Below are 22,211 nucleotides of genomic sequence, written 5' to 3'. Positions count from 1 at the left end.
AACCCAACTAGGTCGAGCAATACATCATTGTCACATGATGATGCAGTATTGCCTCCTTCCACTACACTCACATGTGGTGTCTTAACAAACGAGCAAATTGAGCAGAGAAACGCACGGAGGCGAGCAAGTTATTGGAAAAAAGTGGGTGACGGAACGATCGATCTTCAAGAAAAAAATCAGAAGCTACGAGAATGGCGCATGCAACACCCTAAAACCATGACTTCGGATGAGAGGGGGGAGTCAAGTGCAAAGAGAAAGGCAAAGTATGCTGCAAAGAAAAACACCCCGTGTGCTGAATCGATCGCAATGCCACGTCCAGATCTAACTAGCACATTGTCCAACCCTCATGCACATTGTCCGACTCTCACGCTTTCAACCCTCGCGCAACAATACAGTGAACAAATAGAACATGCTCCTACCGTCAATGTTGTCCCCACATACATTCGCAACACCAAAACCGATGGTAGTTATCCTATCAACCATCATGTTTCATCATGTAATCATTCATCAGATATTTACAATGATTCGATAATGTTGTAGGTGCATACCTAAGCAGAACCTTCGGTGATGGTGCTATAGATGGCGACATCATCGAAATCAATGAGCACCTACAAAGTGCCGACCAGCAAACCAGTGATCCAGTAACAATAGCGGATAATGGAGTGGACGAGCAGAGTCATGAGTCCAGAGCTTGGCGTAGGACGAGAGAGCGAGCTTGCAAGGGCAGTATGGCGGTGAAGAAGCGTCGGGAGAATATTGGCAAGCAAAAAACATGTACGCATGTACCACGTGGTGATAGGAATGCTCTACTAGATCGCCATAATGAAAGGTTTGCAGGTAGGGTGAAGACCCAAACCGTCAGTTCCATCTCCAAACCGGAAATGACCGAGATCGGACAACCTGTCATAGTTGAAGCACACGGTAACTCGACCTCATCTAGCACGCCGGAGTACACAATCAGAAGTGAAGGTAACACTCCCATCCTTACTCTCCTTGCGTCCCTTGAGACTGAACCCTCATTTATTGGTTTTGCACCTGAGCAGACGACATGGACACTTACCTTAGTTGTCTCATGAATGAGGATGTCAACCCTGACAGCCTCTTTGACGATGAGTATTACCTGTTTGCTGGTGAAGGTATGTACACCCACTTGAGCAACATCCACCCGTTGGGAATATCACACTAATTATAAGCCATTGTTTACAGGCTCAGATGCTGATGACATGGAGCACGACGAATTGGAAGACTCAAGTCACAATACCTATGTCGACCATGATCCATTGGACTATGTCTACTCAAACCTCCCAGACCACACACACATACTGAAGCACGCCGCAAATTGTGATCACTGCAAGGCCAAGAAGTTTGTGTCCGAGGCCCCGGGATTCTCCTGTCGCAGTGGGCAGATCCAGCTGAAGCAACCAGAGCCCATCCCGGAGCTAATGAGGCTTTGGTCTAGCATGGGTGCGGACTCAAGGCATTTTTGGGAGAACATACGGTTCTTCAACGGCCACTTCTCCTTCATAACCCTCGGCGTCAGCCTTTATGAAAGCTACACAAACATGAAGTCTGGGGTGTACATGTTCCGGGCGCACGGCACCATCTACCACAACGTCCATTCCTTCGGGCCAACATCACGTCCAGAGCATCTACAGTTGTACTTCTACGACGATGACCCAGGCCTAACCCATCGCAAGGCTGCCACCGAGCAATTAGACCAGGATGTCGTCAGAAAGTTAGTGGACATACTCAGGGAAAACCCGTACTCCCAGCAGTTTAGGGGTTTGGGTGCGCATAGGGACAACCTCGACGATTACAGGATAGACCTCAACACTGACCAGAGACTAGACCAACGGAAGTATAATAGACCTCTGTCATCTGAGGTCGCTGCAATTTGGGTGGAGGGCACTGACCTAGCAAAGAGGTTCGACCGTAGGATTACACTTTGCGGGAATGACAACCAGAGGCACAGTATACATGTGACGGCTGGCTCGTATGACCCGCTCTCTTACCCACTCTTCTACCCAAGGGGGGAGCTTGGTTGGCACCTGAAACTTCCTACACGTGATGTCCCTTGGCCGGTTGTGCAACAACCAAGAGGTAGGCGTGATGATGATGATGATGACGATGCAGGTAAGCCTTATGCGTATTCTTTCGTTTAGATGAATTGTATACTTCTCATATGAATCTTAATGTCCGCGTTACTCATCCATGTGCAGAGGGGAATAGCAGGTTATGCGTCTCGGTGAGAGACTACTACTGTTACATGCTCCAGACACGACCTGGGATATTCAATCCCATACTCTGTGGAGCACGATTGCTCCAGCAATGGGGGGTAGACATGTACATCAAGATTGAGAGTTGTAGGTTGAAATGGTACAGGAAAAACCAGACAAAGATCCGTGCCGACCTGTATAAAGGAGTTGTTGATGCAATTACATCCGGGGAGACCCGGGCAAGCGCTGTTGGAGTAAGGATAGTGCTCCCTGGAACGTACCCAGGTGGCGACCGCGACATGAAGCGGAGGCATATGGATGCCATGGCAATTGTCCATACCTACGGGAAGCCTGACATCTTCTTGACCATGACCTGCAACCCTAACTGGGAAGAGATAACAAATGAGTTGTTTCCTGGCCAGACAGCGCAAGACCGACCTGATCTTGTGGCTCATGTGTTTCATGGCAAGCTAGAGGCTATGAAAGAGATGTTGTTCAAGAAGAATATCCTGGGTGTTGTTGTCGCACATGTATACGTAGTCGAGTTCCAGAAGAGGGGCCTCCCCCATGCACACTTTTTGTTGATCATGGATTCTGCCTACAAGCTTGTCGTTCCAGAGCAGTACGACCGGCTCATTTCTGCCGAGCTCCCAGACAAGCAGAAGTATCCTGAACTCCACGCCTTGGTGGTGAAACATATGATGCATGGACCATGCGGTGCTCTCAACCCAAAAAATGTGTGCATACAACAGAACGAGTGCAAGTGTAGATACCCGCGGCCGTTCAATGAAAACACAACCCAGGGCAAGGACTCATACCCAGTTTATCGTCGTCGAGATAATGGTCGGCAGGCTAAGGTCCGGAGTAAAATGTTGGACAACAGATGGGTTGTGCCGTATAACCCTTACCTTTTGCAGATGTTCAATTGCCACATCAACGTTGAGGTTTGCTCTAGCATAAATGCCGTCAAATACCTTTACAAGTACATATACAAGGGCCATGATAGGGCTTCTTTCAGCATCGACCAGCCCAACACCGATGGTAATATTGATGAGATCAAAAGATACGTAGACGCGAGGTGGGTTACTCCTCCAGAGGCGATGTGGAGGATATTTGGCTTCCCCTTGTGTGCCAATGACCCGCCTGTCCTACAGTTGCCTCTTCATCTCCCGAATATGCACAGGGTGGCATTCAATGAGCAAGCTCACTTGACCGACGTAGTCGCCTCTGAGAATGCTTCCAAATCCATGTTGACAGAGTATTTCAAAGCTAAACAAAACCACCCGTGGGCTAGGAATATATTGTACAAGGATTTTCCTGGAAGGTTCACATGGCAGAAGGGTAAGAAGTATTGGAAAGAGCGGGTGGAGCATTATCAGATAGGTCGAATTGTGTCTGCCAATCCTGCAGAGGGGGAGCGATACTATCTGCGTGTGCTGCTAAACCATGTTGCTGGCAAGACATCCTATGAGGACCTACTCACCGTTTATGGTAGGCTATGCGGGAGCTTTAGAGAGGCTGCCGAAAGGTTGGGACTCATCGAGGCAGATAACACGCTCGACGACTGTCTTACCGAGGCAGAGCAGTGGGCGATGCCATGTTCGCTCAGGAGACTCTTTGCAACAATTTTGGTGCACTGTGAGCCAGGCGACGTGCGTGGTTTATGGGATAGGCACTTCGAACCTATGTCTGATGACTATCGGCGATCACACACGTACCCGATTAAGGTGGAACAGATGGTATTGCTTGACATTAGGGGTATGTTGCAGTCCATGGGCAAAGACATAGCTGATTTCGCTCTTCCATGCATTGACGAAGCGTTCGACCCAACCGAGGGCGAGGCCAGAGAAGTGATCGAGGAATCCAACGTCGATTTTGACATCAACGACACTAAATTGGCTTCATCGCTAAACTCAGAGCAGAGGACTGCATACGATGAGATACTAGCTTCTGTTGAATATGGTGATGGGGGTGTGTTCTTTGTTGATGGCCCGGGAGGTACAGGGAAGACCTTCCTGTACAGGGCGCTGCTCGCCAAGGTTCGAAGCGAGGGAAGCATCGCTATCGCTACCGCGACGTCAGGCGTCGCCGCTTCTATCATGCCTGGAGGCAGGACTGCCCACTCGAGGTTCAAGATCCCGTTGAGCTGCGACGATGGCGCCTCATGCACCTTCACGAAGCAGAGTGGTACCGCCAAGCTACTGAGGATGGCCTCATTGATACTATGGGATGAGGCCACCATGACTAAGCGACAGGCGGTCGAGGCATTGGACAACAGCATGCGTGACATCATGGGAAGACGGGACCGACCCTTTGGAGGAAAAACTGTTGTGTTTGGCGGGGACTTCAGACAGGTGCTTCCGGTCGTCAGGAGGGGGTCCCGGGGTCAGATAATCGATGCAACCCTCCGAAGTTCACACCTCTGGAAGGGTATGCGCCAGCTAAGGCTCATCACCAACATGAGGGCTCATAATGACACCTGGTTTGCGGATTACTTGCTAAGGGTAGGCAATGGCACCGAGGAAGTTGACGATCAAGGAAACATACGACTCCCTGAAGATATTTGTGTGTCGTCTATAGGCGAGGGTGACGACCTGGAGAAGCTGATTGACCATGTGTTCCCAAGACTAGATGAGAACATGTCCAATCCGAATTACATGACTTCACGCGCAATCCTCTCCACCACGAACGACAACGTCGACAAGATAAACATGCGCATGGTAGAGCATTTTCGGGGAGAAGAAGTAATCTACCATAGCTTTGATAGTGCAGAAGACGACCCGTATGGCTACTATGCTCCTGAGTTCCTAAATGGATTGACTCCCAACGGTCTGCCTCCGCATGCACTCAAACTGAAGCTCAACTGCCCTGTCATACTTCCGAGGAACATTGATCCGGCTAATGGTCTGTGTAACGGGACGAGGCTTGTGGTGCGAGGTTTCGAGAGGAACGCCATCGACGCAGAAATAGTGATCGGACAACAGGCAGGTAGGAGGGCATTCCTTCCTCGAATACCCCTATGCCCGTCTGACAACGACATGTTTCCATTCAAGTTCAAGAGGAAGCAATTTCCTGTAAGGCTTAGCTTTGCTATGACGATTAACAAGGCTCAAGGACAGACGATTCCGATTGTTGGCGTGTACCTACCTAATCCGGTGTTCTCTCATGGTCAACTCTATGTCGCATTGTCTCGAGCCACCGCGAAGAAAAATATAAAGATCCTCATTGAGAAGGAGAAGGAGAAGGAGAATGCCAAGAAGCAAAGCGGTAAATCTAAGAAGCGAAAAAGACCTGTCTTGTCCTTACAGACCTCGATGAAGAACATCATCTATAAGGAAGTCCTTACAGGCTAAAGTCCGCTCTTAGATATGACAGAGGATTTACTCTTATGCTACAGATAATTTGGTGCTTTCGATGTTCTTGTACAGATCTCTATATTTCGATGTTAGCAATTGAACTTTATTATGTTTATACTACAAGGCGTGATTTAATAATATTGCCTCAAATTTGAGACTTTGCAAGTTGCCAAGTTTTGCTGTATGTGACATTATTTTCCGTTTTGTTGGTTTGCTTATGCATATTATTCTTTTGTTGTTTTGTAATCAATCATCTACAACATCTAAACTCGGCTTTGTTTTCTTGTACAAATAATGCACACTGCCTGGGTCACTCCGTTGTTGTAAAACTAGACTCCACTAGAGTGTTCTACATTATATAAATATTTATGATGCGGCCCGAAAGCATGCACAGTCAATGTTATTATTATTTTACTATTTATTTATTTCCCTTATGCAGAATAACTCTGGTTGCTTGATCATGACCGAGACTATCTTTGGTATTAGAACTCCAGTTACACCAATTGGTTATTTGCATCTCAAGTTAAGTTAGTCACTGTTAATCAACAATGAAATGTGGCCATTGGTTCTTCGATAATTGATGGTACAGATGGGCAAAGCAACCAGAGTATATCCCACTGGATTAATGGTATAGATGGACAAACCGTTAAGGGCGGTGACTTCACTGCCTTAGGCTGGACGGTTCAATATTTAGTAGCAAAACCGTTAAATATTTAGTAGCAATATTAACTCCCTTCCATCCCATTACAAATTAATTTCAGTTAAAAAAAACTTGTATCTCGGAATAAAGGTGGTGGAACTCCCCTTAATCTGTACCAGATATTAATACTTAACCCTACATGGAACATTGCAAGTAGTCGCTGGAAATCGTAGTGATGCTGAAAAAAAGGTGTACAGTAAACATCCATGGCAATAGCTAATGGTTCAAAAGCCAACAGAGAAACTCTACTTCACAGAAAGCTTGTGTGCGTTTGGAAGCAAAGTAATTTTGAAATTTTTCAGGAATAGGAGCCCACAGTTTACCTCCTATCTTTGGAAGCCCATTCACAATCCTTACATCCTTTGATAGAAATGAGATGAACCAGTCGGCATTAAAAATTTCAGCAAAGTCACTGCAGAGTGCAGAGAAATGGTATAAACACAAGAAACACGTTTCAGTCTTCTTAAAAACATGAGCAGACCTAGAAGACTAGGATAAGAAATTGCAGGTACTTGAAAAAACCTGCTGCTTTCCAGAAGGAGGTTTGGTCCAATTTGGGAACAACGAGTGTTGCATTTAAAATACGTGCAGCAACAACAACATCAATTATTTGAGAAGAAGCACACATTAATCAGGATAATGGGCATAGTTATGAGAATATCATAATATGTGTAGGATCGAAAGTATGTCTAGAGGGGGGGGGTGATTAGACTACTTGACCAAATAAAAACTTAACATTTTCCCAATTTTAGTTCTTGGCAGATTTTAGCTATTTTAGGACAAGTCAAGCAATCATCACACAATTCAAGCAAGCATGCAAAGAGTATATTGGCAGCGGAAAGTAAAGCATGCAACTTGCAAGAATATAAAGGGAAGGTTTGGAGAATTCAAACGCTATTGGAGACATGGATGTTTTTCCCGTGGTTCGGATAGGTGGTGCTATCCTACATCCACGTTGATGGAGACTTCAACCCACGAAGGGTAACGGTTGCGCGAGTCCACACAGGGCTCCACCTAAGGGCAACGGTTGCGCGAGTCCACGAAGGGCTCCACCCACGAAGGGTCCACGAAGAAGCAACCACCCACAAAGGGTCCACAAAGAAGCAACCTTGTCTATCCCACCATGGCCATCGCCCACGAAGTACTTGCCTCACTAGCGATAGATCTTCATGAAGTAGGCGATCTCCTTGCCCTTACAAACTTCTTGGTTCAACTCCACAATCTTGTCGGAGGCTCCCAAGTAACACCTAGCCAATCTAGGAGATACCACTCTCCAAGAAGTAACAAATGGTGTGTAGGTAATGAACTCCTTGCTCTTGTGCTTCAAATGATAGTCTCCCCAACACTCAACTCTCTCTCATAGGATTTGGATTTGGTGGAAAGAAGATTTGAGTGGAAAGCAACTTGGGAAGGCTAGAGATCAAGATTCATATGGTAGGAATGGAATGTCTTGGTCTCAACACATGAGTAGGTGGTTCTCTCTCAGAACATATGAGTTGGAATGATGTGTGTGTTCTGATGGCTCTCTCCCTCAATGAGGAAGAGGTAGAGGGGTATATATAGCCTCCACACAAAATCCAACCGTTACACAGTTTTCCAATATCGGTGGGACCAAATCAGAAAACTCGGTCTGACCGAAATAGTAAACCTAGTGACCGTTAGGAATTTCGGTGGGACTGACATGCAACTCGGTAGGACCGATTCGGTTAGGGTTTGGGCATAACGTAATCTCGTTGAGACCGATTACATAAACTCGGTGAGACCGAATTTGGTAATTAGCTAACCAGAGAGTTGGTCAGGCAAACTCGGTGGGACCGATTTGCTCTTTCGGTGAGACCGAGTGGAACTCGGTGAGACCGAAAAGTTACAAAGGGGAAACACTGAGTTTACATTGCAATCTCGGTGGGACCGATTCGCTCTTTCGGTGGGACCGAAAAGTTACGAAAGGGAAACAGAGAGTTTGCAACCCCATCTCGGTGGGACCGAGATCCTTATCGGTAGAAGCGAATTGCTAGGGTTTGGCAGTGGCTAATGACAAGTGAAACTCGGTGACGCCGGATAGGAAGAATCGGTAGGACCGAGTTTGGCTTAGAGTTTAGGTCATATGTGGATATGGGAAAGTAGTTGAGGGTTTTGGAGCATATCACTAAGCACATGGAGCAAGAGGCTCATTAAGCAACACCTCATCCCTCCTTAATAGTATTGGCTTTTCCTATGGACTCAATGTGATCTTGGATCACTAAAATATAAAATGAAGAGTCTTGAGCTTTTGAGCTTGAGCCAATCCATTGTCCTTAGCATTTTGAGGGTTCCACTTTCACATCCATGCCATGCCAATCATTGAGCTTTCCTGAAATAATTATCTTGGAATAGTATTAGCTCAATGAGCTATATGTTGTTATGAATTACCAAAACCACCTAGGGATAGTTGCACTTTCATTCTCCCCCTTTTTGGTAATTGATGACAACATATAGATCAAAGCTTCGACAAATGATAATAAGCATGAAATATATCGTCTCTTTGAGAAGTATGTGATAAGTAAGAGCTCCCCCTAAATTTGTGCATATTTAAAATTTGCTTTGGACTGCAAATGCACAAAGAGTTAGAGTCATGGGTTACTCTTCCATGTCACATACATCTTGGTGGAGCGCTCAAAATGATAAGATTGAAATGCATGCACTCATCACCAAGAATAGTGAATGATCACAAACGATAGATAGAATGGTAATATTTAAGCAAGCATTAAGCAAACATTAAGTGTAGCTTATGATCAAACACATGATCATCGATGTCTCACAAGCATAAGGACGTAGTATCTCACACACAAGCAAACAAGGTTCGAAAAACCACCAAATAAAGCAAGAGAGAAAAGCAACACTCTCTCTCTCGAAGCCTATGATCTATACATCTTCTCCCCCTTTGGCAACAAGTTACCAAAAAGTTCCTAGAAAATGCATAGCACTAGATCGACGCTCAGGCTTGATGTTCAGGTGGTGGTGGAGTCCGGATCACTCCAAGGACGAAGCCTTCGGTAGACGTAGTCGGAGTCGAGGCTGAAGTGGATGCTGGAGCTGGTGGAACGGAGGCTGTGGCTGGTGCAGACGTTGTAGCTCTGGTGTCAGCAACTGGCAGTGCAGACGACCTCGGACCTCGTGGCACCCTCGCAAAAGCATGAGTCGTGGTCCTGCCTCTCCTCTCATTCATGTCGTCCTGGAGCTGCTCCACTGCAGACTGAACTTCTGTTACCTTGATGTCCAAGTCATAGAACCTCTGTTCCATGATCCTCTCTAAAATCGCCTGGTTCTGAGTCAGGGTGGCTATACTCTGCTCAATCCGCAGGGTGGACGCAATCAAGTAACTGAGCTGCTCTTGTTTGGTCTTCAAGAAATAGTCAGATGCCTCCGCTTGAGTAGGCATCCTGGCAGCTTTCTCCTTCTTCGCCTTCTCCTTCTGAGCTTGTGCATGGGCAGATGATGGTTCATTCTCTGTCATCACAACTTCATTGTTCTCAAAATCGGGACGGATGGGCAGGTGTTCCTTATCCAACAAATATACGCCCGTGCCCATCTTGGAGTTGATGAGCTCCTGAATCTGAGGGGCATATCCACAGCTCCTCTTTTGATCTGCCGCAGTCCTTTTGATTGTTTCCACTATAAGGCTCATAACTTTGAATTTTTGAGGCACATCAAAAACATGAAGCAAATTGATCGCGTGACCTCTGATCATCTTGTGATCTCTAGACTTGGGCAGAAGGGTGTGCCTAAGGATCCAGTTGATCGTAGGCAATCCTGAGAGCAGATAATGCACTGAGCCAAACTTGAACGTGTCAAGTGCTTCATTCGGAATCTCCTTGTACATGTTGGACATGGAGTTGTGGTCCATCTTTTTCTTGGCATAAATGTCCAAGTCATCTGCTTGCTCCTCTGGGGCATTGATCAGCTTCGCCCATTCCTCAACAGTAGAGTGGTACCTCGTACCCTCAGACATCCATGTAATCCTCCCATCTGGATAAAAGTGAGCTGTGGAGTAGAACTGCATGATGAGTTCCTCGTTCCACTTTGTGAGCTTTTTCCCAACAAAGTCCTCTACTCCACACGCCTTAAAGCTGTCCTGAACTCCTGGGAAGTACTCTTCATTATCCTTGATATAGGTCTAGTCGACCCATCTCATGTCACATACAATTGGCTTCTTGTCAAGTAGCACTGTCTCATAGAAATCTTGCTGCTCCTTGGTATGAAATCTGTAGTCCACTGCAGTCCTTCTCCTAGAAGCATATGGATCTGCTTCTCTCCATTTCCTGAGCCCTGAGTCTCTCCTTGGCTTCATATCCTCAGCCACAGGATGAGCATCGTTGTGGTCTGGGATCTTGGGCTTGAGCTTCTGAAGGACACTCTCTTCCTCTTCCTCTGCAACAGTCTCAGGCACTGGGGCCTTGTTCTTCTCAATGGCTGGGATACTTCTTGTGTTTCTCTTTGGTGCACTTTTAGGCTTAGATGCAGCCTTAGGTGCTTCCTTGGGCTTGGATGCAGCTCCCCCTGACCTTATGGCATCTCCCATAAGTTTGGCTGCCTTGGGCGCTGGTGCAGCTGCCTCTTCTTCCTCCTCCTCTTCTACCATGATGGAGGCCTTCCCAAGCACTCTAGCCACAGTCTTCTTCACTCTCTCTTTCCTTTTCTTGCCCTCAGCTGCAACGGGCTCGATGGGAGCAGGCTTCTCAGTTGAGGCTCTAGCCTTTGACATGGGCTGCTTGCCTGCTGGCCTTTTGATTTTCAGGCCTGGCTTTGAGCCTTGAGCTGGCTCAACTCTCTTGGAAGTGGCCTCTTCCTCTGCCACATAGTCCTCATCTTCAGAATCTGAGGTTTTCTTCTTCCTTTGTCTCGTGGCAGGTTTAGGCAGGTTGCTGGGTGTGCTCCTGCTGCCATCATCTGAGGAACTTGAGGGGCTAGTGCCCTCACTCAACTGCACTTGTTGCTCTGACAAGTTTTGGCTGTCACTCTGGTCTGACATGTTGCAAACTGACTGCTGACCCTGTGAATAGATTATAGAGGAGATAGAGTGGATGAGCATCACAAAATGTAGAGATTTTTGCAAAAAGAATGATCCAAAAACTTAGTTTTAGTTTCCCACTGAAATCATCTCGGATCTACCGATTTTCAAACTCGATGATACCGAAGCAGTTTTGGAACCTAAACTAGTGAACTCGGTCAGACCGAGTCACAGTTCGGTGGCACCGAGACTGCTAGGGTTTCACAGAGTTTAAAAATCGGTCACACTGATAAGTAATTCTCGGTCAGACCGAGTTTTACTTGTGCAATGGCATAAGCCAAATCGGTGGGACCGAGTTTTTCAACTCGGTGGGTCCGAGATGGTTTCGGCGGAAACCTAAACCTAGAATTTTCAAATCAAACCTAATCTATGAGCGTTTTGACTGGATAGAAGTTTATCAAACGTGGCCAGAAACAATGTGATCACAATGTGCTAGGAATCAGATTGAGGAATAGCACAAAGATCAAGTCCATACCCTAGTTCGGCGGGGACTTGCTACTGCGGCAACGGCGGGGCAGAAATCCCGTTGACGGCGACGGAGACCAGCGACTGGAGACTGCTGGCGGCGAGAAGACGATCCGGAGACCTCGGGGGCAGAGCAGGCTATCGCGCGGGCGAAGGGGTTCGGAGAAATTTCCAAATTTTGCCCGTGACTATATATAGCCCGACCCTGTCGGTGTGACCGAGTTGAACAACTCGGTGGCACCGAGATTCATAACTGCGTGCAGTTACTGAAACTCGGTGAGACCGAAAGGTTCAAATCGGTTGCACCGAGATCGAAAACTTAGATCAACTTAATGATCTCGGTAGGACCGAAAGTGGAGTATCGGTCAGACCGAGAATCATAAAGAGGTTTTGGAAGTTTAAGTCTATGACGAATCGGGGACTCCGAGCGCTCCTCACACAGAGTGGTTCGAATCTGACTTGATCAAATTTTGTGATGCAACATGAATAGAGTTTGAGACGAGAAAAGCATAGATAGCTAGAGGAGGTTCTTAGGCATTCTTGTCCATCCACTTGGCAAAAGAAGATAAAGCCGAACAATCAAAGCAACAAGTGGATGTCCTCGAATGAGTAAAATATGCAATCAGCATGCTCACACAATAAGATAGCAAATGAAATATGTGGCAAAGCATGCACAACCAATTCTAGCATCTATCAAGCAATTTGCGATGACTAGGTCATCTATATATGAGTATATTGACTTAGGAGTCAAGTGAGAACACTTGATCGTAGGTCATACTCATCGTTTAAGCTCAAGTGGGGTTGCCACTTTTACATAAAGCATTGTTTTGTTCACATCTTTAGAGTTGCTTTAGCTCAAGTCTTAGAGTAAAGCTCCCCCTAGATGTGATATCCCCCCTAAGAGGGATGAACTAACCTTGGGTTTTGTCGATGATGACTTCATGTAGATATTGAAGATGTGGATGCTCAATGTTGATGTAGATCTCTTGGAGCTATCCATTTGAGTGAATTGCACTTTCAATACCTACATGGGTTAGTCCCACAAGGAACAAACAAGGATATCCATAGACATAGAGTGATGCACACAAAAGATGATGTCCATGAAAACTTTTAGGTTACCTTGTCCCTTGTCTTACCAACAAGAGGGTTTGTGACTCCTTGAACTAGTGCAAGATGTGGAAGTTGATTGCACTTGTTCTTGCCAAAATAATAAGAGTGAAGTATGTTGGCGGAGTCACCCTCAAGAACTCTCTAGTCTTCTTCTTTTGGATCCACATCATCTTGATGGGAATCCTTGGAGTTGTAGTCGTACTTGATAAAGTGGAACTTGAGGAAGTCTTGGGAATCCACTTGACTAAGGTCTTAGGAGCTTCTTCAAATGCATCAATTTCCTCTTGAAGCTTGTCCTTGCCTTTTTGCTCGTAGTCTTGTGGTGGAAGATCCCCGGGTACCGAGCTCGAATTCGCCCTATAGTGAGTCGTATTACAATTCACTGGCCGTCGTTTTACAACGTCGTGACTGGGAAAACCCTGGCGTTACCCAACTTAATCGCCTTGCATTGAACTTTCGTTCAAAACCAACACCTTGATTCTTCTGGTGCATTCCTTGCTTGCGCACAATTTCCTCGAATTGCTTACTCCCGGCAAGGCTTTTGTACACTCCTTTCTCTATAATTCCCTTCAATAAGCTATTTTCTTGCTCAAGTGTAACTTGGCTAAGAGAATCATTAGTGGAATCAAGAGAACTACTAGAAGCAACAATATTGAATTTAGCATGATCATTGTTACAACTAGAGGAAGAATCTTTCTTGTTAGACTTGACTTGAGGCATGTAAGTGGATAAGAATAAACGCTTGGCAATGTAAGGAGAACTTTTCTTGCGGAGATCATCATTGATTGCCTTTAAGAACTCATGCTCTTGCTCAAGATTGAGCTTTTCAAAGCGTAGTTTCTCATGAGCTCTTAAAAGTTCTTGATGATCTTCGAAGATAGTGTCATGAGCCAACTTAAGAGTTTTTAGTTCTTTAGTTAGAGCCTCAATCTTCTCCTTATCATTGTCACTCGTTTTATCTTGATTAGCATGATTAATTGGTCTTTCATCATAGTATTCATCACTAGAGTTGTCACCAAGCAAATCATCACCTAACAAGTCATCTTCATCACTATTGAAATCAACATACTCGGGGTGTGTTACCTTAGGACCTTTGGCCATGAAGCATCTTCCAATTCCTTCATTTGGTGAGTCAAATATGTCGTAGGAGTTGGTTGACACAAGTGCTAGACTGGCAACACCTTCATCTTGAGTATCTTCGGAGTCGGAGTGATAACTTCTCTCAGAGTGGCTGTCGGAGTCGGAGCCGGATACCCATTCACCAACATGAGCTTGATGTCTTCGTCTTGTGTAGCTCCTTGATGATTTTTCCTTCCTCTCCGAATCCTTACTTCTCCGTGAGTATCTTCGTTCATAACGATCATCTCTACTCCTTCTCTCTCTTGGTGGTGATCCTTTGCTTCTTCTTTTTGGAGAATCTTCTCTTCTCTTGTAGGGAGCCGTACACTCATTGGAATAGTGTCCGGGTCTTCCACAATTGTAACAGTTTCGCTCTCGACTAGAAGATCTTTTGTCATTGTAGGACCTTGATTTGGAGCTTCTATCTTTGCTTCTACTCTTGTAGAACTTGTTGAAGTTCTTCACCATTAAGCTCAATTCTTCATTGAAGTCTTGTTTCTCACTTGATGATGTAGGGGCTTCACATGAGGCTTTATAGGCACCACTTGATTTGTTGTGAAGTTCCTCTTTATCCTTAAGTGACATCTCATGAGCAACAATTCTTCCAATCACCTCCGTTGGCTTGAGATCTTTGTAATTGGGCATCATTTGGATCAATGTGCACACGGTATCATATTTTCCGTCCAAGGCTCTTAGGATCTTCTTGATGATGAATTTATCGGTCATCTCTTCACTTCCTAAGCCGGCAATCTCATTTGTGATGAGAGCAAGCCTAGAGTACATTTCAGCGACACCTTCACCATCCTTCATCTTGAACTTGTCAAGTTGGCTTTGAAGCACATCCAACTTGGATTCCTTGATGGAGTCGGTACCTTCGTGCATATCAATCAAAGTGTCCCAAATTTCCTTTGCATTCTCAAGGCGGCTGATTTTGTTGAATTCTTCGGGGCATAATCCGTTGAAGAGAATATCACAAGCTTGAGCATTGTATTGCAACATCTTCAACTCATCCGCGGTAGCTTCACGGTTTGGTTCTCTCCCATCAAAGAAGTCACTTTGCAAACCAACACACACAATAGCCCAAACAACGGGGTTATGTCCAAGAATATGCATTTTCATTTTATGCTTCCAACTAGCAAAGTTAGTACCATCAAAGTAAGGACCTCTACGGTGATAATTTCCCTCGCTAGACGCCATACTCTCCTAGGTTGTGAAACCAAGGCTATGACCACCAAAAGCTATGGAGATCAAGCAAATGGAGACCAAAGCTCTTATACCACTTGTAGGATTGAAAGTATTGTAGGATCGAAAGTATGTCTAGAGGGGGGTGATTAGACTACTTGACCAAATAAAAACTTAACCTTTTCCCAATTTTAGTTCTTGGCAGATTTTAGCTATTTTAGGACAAGTCAAGCAATCATCACATCAATTCAAGCAAGCATGCAAAGAGTATATTGGCAGCGGAAAGTAAAGCATGCAACTTGCAAGAATATAAAGGGAAGGGTTTGGAGAATTCAAACGCTATTGGAGACACGGATGTTTTTCCCGTGGTTCGGATAGGTGGTGCTATCCTACATCCACGTTGATGGAGACTTCAACCCACGAAGGGTAACGGTTGCGCGAGTACAGGGCTCCACAAGGGCAACTTGCGCGAGTCCACAAGGGCTCCACCCAAAAGGGTCCACGAAGAGCCACCCACAAAGGGTCCACCACGAAGAAGCAACCTTGTCTATCCCACCATGGCCAGCGCCACGAGGACCTTGCTCACTAGCGTAGATCTTCACGAAGTAGGCCGATCTCCTTCCTTACAAACTCTCTGGTTCAACTCCACATTCTTGTCGGAGCTCCCAAGTAACACCTAGCCAATCCTAGAGACACCACTCTCCAAGAAGTAACAAATGGTGTGTAGGTAATGAACTCCTTTCTTGTGCTTCAAATGATTAGTCTCCCAACACTCACTCTCTCTCATAACACTCAACTCTCTCTCATAGGATTTGGATTTGGTGGAAAGAAGATTTGAGTGGAAAGCAACTTGGGAAGGCTAGAGATCAAGATTCATATGGTAGGAATGGAATGTCTTGGTCTCAACACATGAGTAGGTGGTTCTCTCTCAGAACATATGAGTTGGAATGATGTGTGTGTTCTGATGGCTCTCTCCCTCAATGAGGAAGAGGTAGAGGGGTATATATAGCCTCCACACAAAATCCAACCGTTACACAGTTTTCCAATATCGGTGGGACCAAATCAGAAAACTCGGTCTGACCGAAATAGTAAACCTAGTGACCGTTAGGAATTTCGGTGGGACTGACATGCAACTCGGTAGGACCGATTCGGTTAGGGTTTGGGCATAACGTAATCTCGTTGAGACCGATTACATAAACTCGGTGAGACCGAATTTGGTAATTAGCTAACCAGAGAGTTGGTCAGGCAAACTCGGTGGGACCGATTTGCTCTTTCGGTGAGACCGAGTGGAACTCGGTGAGACCGAAAAGTTACAAAGGGGAAACACTGAGTTTACATTGCAATCTCGGTGGGACCGATTCGCTCTTTCGGTGGGACCGAAAAGTTACGAAAGGGAAACAGAGAGTTTGCAACCCCATCTCGGTGGGACCGAGATCCTTATCGGTAGAAGCGAATTGCTAGGGTTTGGCAGTGGCTAATGACAAGTGAAACTCGGTGGCGCCAGATAGGAAGAATCGGTAGGACCGAGTTTGGCTTAGAGTTTAGGTCATATGTGGATATGGGAAAGTAGTTGAGGGTTTTGGAGCATATCACTAAGCACATGGAGCAAGAGGCTCATTAAGCAACACCTCATCCCTCCTTAATAGTATTGGCTTTTCCTATGGACTCAATGTGATCTTGGATCACTAAAATATAAAATGAAGAGTCTTGAGCTTTTGAGCTTGAGCCAATCCATTGTCCTTAGCATTTTGAGGGTTCCACTTTCACATCCATGCCATGCCAATCATTGAGCTTTCCTGAAATAATTATCTTGGAATAGTATTAGTTCAATGAGCTATATGTTGTTATGAATTACCAAAACCACCTAGGGATAGTTGCACTTTTAATATGTAATCAGGAAATACACGTAGCTACTACATAGTTAGCTATGAAACATGACGAGACACTCCTAAGCTTACTCACTTTCAAAATAAAAATTGCAGAGACCTCAGACTGCAAGCTTTGCCACATCCTTACACACTACTATACTCAGGAGGTGCCAAACTGTTCATCGAATTAGCCTATAATTTTCATAGTCTGACTGAAGATTACTAATGGTTTCAAAATATTGCAAGAGAATACAAGCTCTAACATGTGTTTTGTGGTTTCTGGAAAAAGCCATAGTACTACATGCTTTCAAGTGTTTGGCTTAAAAAAATACTGTTGTTTAAGTTACTGTGGTATCTATCATATTGAAGTTTTTCTGCAGCATTTAAAAAAATACTGTTGCGGTCAATTTTTTTTAACTAAACCAACAGAAAACATGAGGGAGAGATTAACAGAGAAATGTTACACGGTAGGGGATTCATCTTTACACCAAGTCAAGACAGAGTATTCATAGTTTTATTAGGCTCTGTTCCATGATAGCTAGCACCACAATCCTTTGCAAAAGGTGTCGAGATTTGTTGCTATTTCTTACAAATTTGGAGCACCATATTAAAGTACATTTAGAAGAGGCATGCTTAGATCATACGGCAATTTCATCTACTACTGGTCAAGTCACTATTAGTATAAAACTTGCCAAAAAATACTGTGTCCCAAAATACAGAATGCAATGCAAACTGCCCTATCCGTGCCATACTCGAGCATTTGTACATAGCATCTACCATTCAATAACTAATCCTTAAACAGAAAATTAAATTGGGCGAAGTGAGCACGGCACATTTTCAACTCGGCTACATCTAACAGAAGCACAAAACTTAAATAAACACCAACGAAGCAACTGAAGAGTACCTCCTCCACACCAGCCTTTAGCCTCCATCTTGCCCTCACGCACAGCCACTCGGTCCGCATATCTGCAGAAACAGAAACATTACTCCTCCAAGCCCACAACAATGGCACGCATTTCTCGAAACCACACCAATTCGAGCCTGACCGCATCTGGACCACTCCTCCCCAAATCACGGATATCACGGCGCTTACCTCCGCGTCGGAGAGTTCGATCTTGAACGCCTGCTCCGCGCCGGGCCTGACGATACTGAGACGCCTCCGGGACCGAACCACCGCCGTCGCGTACCAATGGATGGAGCATCACGTCGCGTACGAGACCGGAGCGGATGAGGGTGGGGCTGTCTACAACGAAGATGGAGGCGGCAGGGATGAGATCGGGGCTGGCTCAAACTGGAAGGGATTGGGGTTTCAAGACGTGGAGGTCGGCCCAAAGGCCAGAGCTAGCGGCGGAGATGCGGGCGCCGCCGTCGTGGGGGAGAGGGGAGGCCGGCGACGCGGCGGGAAGAGGACGGGGAGAGAGTGAGCGGATGTGAGGGGGAGAGAGTGGGCGGGGAGAGGTGGGGTTTGAAGATGCGGAGGTCAGGCCAAAAGCCAGAGCTAGCAGCGGAGATGCAGCCATGCAGGCGCCGTCGTCGCGTCGGAGAAGAGGAGGCCGGTGATGCGGTGGGGAGAGAGTGAGTGGGTGTGAGTGGGAGAGAGTGGCTGGGATTAGGTTGGGTGGGTAAAAAAAATTATTCTTTTTGCAAATAGAAAAATGTGTTAGTCTCACTTTTGTTTTTACTACTCCCTCAGTTCCTAAAAATAGATCTTGTTAAAAATAAAGACTACATACGCACATATATAGATATATTTTACAGTGTATATTCACTCATTTTGCTTCGTATTTGGTCTGCATTAGAATCTCTAAAAAGACTTATATTTAGGAACAGAGTGAGTATATATTTTACGATGCTTATGTAATGCAGTATAAAATATCATTTATATTTTATGTGTTCCACTTTGTTCATCAGAGATAACAAAACGTGATGGATTTGGATGATGTAACGACGGACCAGACTGAAACATCACAAGAAGGGTGCATATAGCTAATCCTTTTTTATATATATGTTGCAAAAAATAATACAAAAAGATGCATAGTTTTATTATTATTTTTTCAGAATACAGGAGACATAGATATGGATTTTGGAGACGCTCAAAGGAGTCCATCCACAAGGGTTTCGGAGCGACGTTGCTGGAAGGGGCCAAAATTCACCGAGTTTTTTACAACATAATGGTGTGGAAGCGGTGATATATCTCGTAAAAAGAAAAAAGGACGCCAATTTAAATGTTATCACACAAAGTATTTTTTTAATAGTACTATCAATTTTCCTTCACCATATTGCCTTTTGTATTCAACTAATTTGGCTTATTTTTTATATTGATTTGGCTCTTTTTTGTATCATGCCGATGGACTATGTTTGTACCCCTAAAAATATTACAATCATCGAATCAATCATGTCACCTCCAAGAAAACCAAGTTTGTGGACATTGGAGAAGTCTTGTTATCAAATGACGATTTGGAATGCCTTAATATTATATGTTTTTGCATGATGGTGTAAGGCCAATTGCATAAACTTTGTACTTAGTAATATAAACCATATAATATCTAATAACATAAATATATTCTAAATATGGAATTACAGGTGATAAATGATTTATCTACGAGACAGGGAGGGTGAAAAGATACATATTATTAGCACGTTTGTATCTAGTCAGGTAAAAGAAGACAGAGAAAAAGACACAGACTCATCAAAATATCATCATATTTTACAATATTTTAATACTTATGTACAACAAGATATTGTTTATTTCGTCTCATTATCCATGCATATAATAATGTATTGTTTTAATTAATCCATGTGTATAATGATTTATTATTATTTATATCTAAGTGTGACTACTCTTGTACGATATTTACACCAGTTATTCATTCCGATTAACATTCTTGAGTACCAATGGTATCTAGCAGTCGTCAATGCCAAAAAACAAGAGATTCAAGTATTGGATTCACTTGGTGCTCAGATCAAACGGAGCGACCTTGCTACTACGGTAACCATCTATGTATGAAATTTAACATGCATTATCTTTGTATAACTCCATTAAAATATTTTAAGAGCCCGTGGCAACGCACAGGCATTCTACTAGTTTCAGTTGTTCCCCACGAATATCATTTGATATCCATGCGTTGCGTTCCTTTATAGATTCACACCGAGTCAGATCGACCATAGGATCCAAAACATGGACCATCACGATTAAAAAACATTTTTCTTCTTGAGAATACGATTAACAAGCATTCGCCAGCTACTCCAGAATGCCTGAATTTGGAGCATTGGCTCATGCAAAGTTGCCACGACGGTAAAGAAAGCTATGTACATATTGCCAATGCCACGAACTAAAAAAGAATTAACAAGATCTCCTCGCCAGGAAGAAACGAGCAGCGATCAATGCCGCCACGACGACGACGGCGACGAGGAGCTCAGGCTGCCGACGAGCTCAACGAAGTCGCTCTCAGAGCACGGTATGATAATCCCGCCGCCGTGGTGGTCGAAGCCGAACTCCTCCTCGGCGCTCTCCAGCAGCGCAACGAACGACGGGTGCCTGAGGTACGCCGTCGGGATCACGAACCGCGCCCTCGCCTCGCCGACGTACACCGCGAAGTGGCCCCTCGGCACCGCGCCGCCGCCCTTCCCGCCGCCGCCGCCCTTGGCCAGGTGGAGCCTCGACATCAGCTGCTGCAGCTTCCCACCCATGGCATCGATCAGCTAGCTCGAATGCTACTAGTATTTGCTTCAGTATCGATTGCTAGCCAGTGTCAGTGTGAGCGAGTTCATCAGTAGTTGCTAGCTTGCTTGGTGTTGCAGGTTGCGGGAGCTCAACAATGCTGTTGCTATATATAGTAGCGGAGTACTATATTTTTTCTGTGTGCTGTCAGTTGTTAAACCTCCTGACATGGAATTAATTTGCCCAAGGAACATTGCCACATGACTGTCCCCTGGCATGTTGCTTTTCCGTTAGGATGAGTCCATTTGAGATGAGATATGCCGCTAATATGGACGCTCAAGTGTGTCTCGAGTAAGTTGAGCACTCAAATCGTTCCTCGGTGACCAAATTTGGATGCTCTTAGCTGCTGAGTTTACACATGTAAGCACTCATCTCGACATGAATAGCCCGTTCCAAGATTAAGAACCGGTGGCTGTCGTGTGTTGGCATCACAGCAGTTGAACGCTTTGCTCCAACTTGCACGGCAGGCCTCGCCGCCGCAGCGACAACTGGACAATACAAATGGACGCGACCCCACGGGTGGCATCCATCGCGGATTCAGCTCGTGCACAATTGCCCAGGGATGGAGACACCGCCGCATGGGCGTCGAGCCATCCTCATGTGCTTGACCACGCGCGGATTTCGGCTCAATCATTGGCACCGGCAATGGCGGCTTAGCAGAGCTTACGCCCCGATAAGCGGGGGATTAAGGACCGGTGAGCAGATAGAGAGAGCGATCGAGTGGACGCCTCCAGCGTCAAGAATTTGATCGGCGGCGGCCCACGGCATCCGCTCCTGCGGCCAGGAATCGCGCAGCGCGCGTCGCGTGGGGCGGTGATCGAGTCGAGAGCAGCTAGGCTGGCTGGGCACCTCATCCCGGCTGAGGCGCGGGGAGCCATGCCGCGGGCGAGATCGCGCTGCAGCAACATGCGGGGTGCCGGCGAGATGAGGTACATGATCCGGCACACTTTTCTGGCAGACCGTTCTTCTCAACTTCGGGAACTGGGTGCGAGGACAGGTATTTTTGGGTCCGAGAGTTGCACGGATTACAGTGCATTTTCTGTTCTTTGTTTCACGAAAAAAAATTCCACTATTGCGAAAATAAAATCAATGGGAAAGAAGCTAAGTATATGAACAATCAGTTAGAAAAAATAAAATTGCGTCTGCCGGGAGTCGAACCCGGGTCTATTGCTTGGAAGACAATTATCGTAACCGTTGGACTACAGACGCTTTGATGTACGGACATAAAACGTCATCGTTGTTATACTAATTAGAGCGTCTGAACTTGAGAGTAAACCCTCTGATATCAGATTGAACAAAAACGAGACAACAGAGGGCCAAGATAAAACATAAAGTTATATCAACATCCTTTGTGGTTGCTAACCCCAGATCCTTCTGTCATCTCGACTTTTCTCCATCCATGTGATGAAGAAACCGAAGAAGACCAA

The 22,211-nt window shown here is 45.4% G+C and overlaps 1 protein-coding gene and 1 non-coding gene across 2 annotated transcripts; both read right to left on the bottom strand.

Annotated features, from left to right (window-relative positions):
* Positions 1–20,252: 20,252 nt before the first annotated feature.
* On the bottom strand, positions 20,253–20,848 carry LOC125521550 (auxin-induced protein 15A-like). The gene has a single exon (XM_048686611.1). The coding sequence runs from the start codon at positions 20,751–20,753 to the stop codon at positions 20,445–20,447; it is 309 nt and encodes a 102-aa protein (XP_048542568.1). The 5' UTR covers positions 20,754–20,848; the 3' UTR covers positions 20,253–20,444.
* Positions 20,849–21,921: 1,073 nt separating this feature from the next.
* Positions 21,922–21,993, bottom strand: TRNAG-UCC. The gene has a single exon. It is a non-coding gene; the product is annotated as a tRNA-Gly (tRNA).
* Positions 21,994–22,211: the final 218 nt, after the last annotated feature.

Source organism: Triticum urartu, chromosome 7 (assembly GCF_003073215.2).
Source record: "Triticum urartu cultivar G1812 chromosome 7, Tu2.1, whole genome shotgun sequence".
Classification (NCBI taxonomy): Eukaryota; Viridiplantae; Streptophyta; class Magnoliopsida; order Poales; family Poaceae; genus Triticum; species Triticum urartu.
Note: the sequence above shows the minus strand (reverse complement) of the source record. Positions and strands in the feature narration are given on the sequence as shown.

Coding starts and splice junctions, on each gene's coding strand:
- LOC125521550 (XM_048686611.1), bottom strand. CDS start 20,753: ATGGGTGGGAAGCTGCAGCAGCTGATGTCGAGGCTCCACCTGGCCAAG.